The sequence below is a fragment of the Chrysochloris asiatica genome, unplaced genomic scaffold, assembly GCF_000296735.1.
Source record: "Chrysochloris asiatica unplaced genomic scaffold, ChrAsi1.0 scaffold00149, whole genome shotgun sequence".
Lineage (NCBI taxonomy): Eukaryota > Metazoa > Chordata > Mammalia > Afrosoricida > Chrysochloridae > Chrysochloris > Chrysochloris asiatica.
In genome coordinates, this window is record NW_006408667.1 from 564,559 (window position 1) to 567,219 (window position 2,661).

The 2,661-nt window shown below is 35.9% G+C and overlaps 1 protein-coding gene across 1 annotated transcript in view; it reads right to left on the reverse strand.

The window, feature by feature from the left end:
- Positions 1-2,661, reverse strand: part of CEP290 (centrosomal protein 290kDa) — a 185,412-nt gene that overhangs the window by 66,406 nt on the left and 116,345 nt on the right. The window contains exons 41-42 of the mRNA XM_006870704.1: positions 2,365-2,510; positions 1,883-2,038 (exon numbers count right to left, since the gene is read on the reverse strand). Of these exons, the coding sequence (XP_006870766.1) occupies positions 1,883-2,038; positions 2,365-2,510 (302 nt within the window). The remainder of the gene's footprint in view (positions 1-1,882; positions 2,039-2,364; positions 2,511-2,661) is intronic.

Genomic DNA, 2,661 nt, shown 5'->3' on the forward strand with positions numbered 1-2,661 from the left:
AGTGGAGGGTCAGAGAAAAAGAGGAAGACCCCCAGCCAGATGGATCAGCAAAGTGGCAGCATTGATGGGCTCAAGCATAGCAACAATTGTGAGGTTGGCCCAGGATCAGGCAGTGTTTCATTCTGTTGTGCATAGAGTTGCTATGAGTCGTAAAAGACTCTATGGCAACTAACAACAACAACTATATATATATATATCTTTTTTTTCCCCCCATATCTATCTATCTATATATTTAAGGTGCTCTGGTAGTGTAGTGGTTACGAGTTGGGCTACAACCTCAAGGTCAGCAGTTTGAAACACCAGCTGTTCCATGGGAGAAAGATGAGGCTTTCTGCTCCCATAAAGATTTACGGCCTCAGAAGTCCTATGCAGGGTCGCTATATGTCAGAACTGACTCTACAGCACACCACCACCACCACTACCATATATATACATATTCACCAGAATGACACAAAGTTGGTAAAGCTGTGGCACAACCAAAATTGTCATTTACTGTTTGTAGGAGGACAAATATTAGAAAATCACATGGCATTATCTACTAAAATCATAAGTCAAATAACCCAGAAATTCTAGGCCTTGGCATTCCCACAAAACAAATGTGCATATAAATGCACCAAAAGGCATAATAAGCAAGACTCTCCCTGGCAGTGTTATTCAAAAGAGTCAAAAACCTGAAATAAGCTAATGTTTATCAACAGTAGAATGCAAAAATTATGATATATTCATATTATACACTATATTCAAGGATGAAATGAATAAATACAACCTAGATAAATCTCACAATTTTAATGCTGAAGTTTTTAGAAGTCACAAAAACACACTGAATAATTTCAATTTCATGAAATTAAAAAGAAAATGGTCTAAATTAATATATGGTATTGGAAGTTTGGATAGTGATTAACTTTGAAGAAGGGGCAGTGAGTAGTAATTAGAACTGGGGTCAGGATTCTGGTGTGCTTGAAATGTTTTGTTTGCTGATGTTAGGTGGACCCATATATGTCCACTTCATGCTAAATAATCTAGTTATACTTAAACTATGTGCACTTTATTGAATAACAATATGTTGTTGTTCGTTATGTGCCGTGGAGTCGGTTCTGACTCATAGCGACCCTGTACAGGGTTTCCGAGGCTGTAAATCTTGACGGGAGCAGAGAGCCTCATCTTTCTCCTGTGGAACAGCTGGTAGTTTTGAACGGCTGACCTTGCACTTTGCAGCCTGATTGGTAACCACAATGCTACCAGAGCTCCTTGAATAACAATGTACTCCAATAAACTCCAATAAAAAATATTTAACAAAAAAGAACCAAAGCACTGAGTACATCACCAAAGACTCAAATACAGAAAGAAGAGCTGAGAAAATCTAGCTGAAAGCTAAAAGAGCCAAAGATTTTAATTATTGCAAGCTCAACACAAGGCAGTCAAAATAATAATTTTAAAAAGCATACTGTATTGACCAAATCAGCGTAGAGGGGTACACATGTTGGGCTGCTAACCAACGGTTAGCAGTTGAAATCTACCAGCTTTCTGGATGAAACTTTCTGGACTCCTGGTGTGGCACTGTATGATAAGCACTAAACTGCCATCCACAAGGTCAGTGGTTCCGCAGTTGAAACCCACCAACAATTCCTCACAAACCCTAAGCAGGGTTGCCATGACTCAGAATCAACTTGATAGCACTTATCAACAACAACAGATGGTGGGTGGAAAATTATGCTAACGATATACTGTATTTTAATCAAATCTGATCTGGAGCACAATATTCAATTCAAGGAGACACTGAAAAGCAAAGTATATTAAACTCATTAAAAATATTGGTTTGAGTTATTATTAGTCAATTTTTGCTTCATTACAAATGGATAACACATCACACATAATAGCTTACCTCATGTAAGTTATGTCACTTTCTAAGTCTAGATTTCTCTTTTTTAATTCTTCCAACTCTTTTTCTGATTCCAAAGCTCGAACTCCCATAACTTGATCAACAGTCATACCAGTTGTTTTTAGTTTCCTCTGCAAAGTCAGTTTCTCTTTATCAGCTCTGTATGATTCAATATGTAATCATGAAAAATACATAGATAATATACAGTATCTGTAGTATATTCACTATCAGAGCAATATATGACGATTGGATCATTCTATACCTTCTATGAGCAAGCTTATTCACAAGAACCTCCAATTATAACTGTTCAAGTATACTTAAAATACATTCTACAGAACATAAAAGTAGTGAATCATAAGGAAAAAATAAAAATAAAAATTAGAAACTTTGTCACATTATGAATCATGATAAAACTATACAACTTCAATGTCACTAAAACTTTACATATAAAGTTTTATTAGTTTTGTGATTAAACTTAAACTCACTTGGCAAAAAGATCCTTCAAAGTATTCAACTGCTTTGTTAGAGTACACACTTCACCTTCTTTCTCTTTTAATTTGTTGCGAATTCCTTCTACTTTGGTTTGCCATTTTTTACCTTCTTCCCACCTAATTAATTCCTCTCTAGCACTCTGTAAGAAATTACAAAGGAGAAAAAAAATGCCAATATTATTTTTATCACATTTTTAGATTTGTTTGTTGTTGTTGATGTTTTCATGTGCCGTGGAGTCGGTTCTGACTCATAGCGACCCTGTATACGGTTTCCGAGGCTGTAAATCTTCA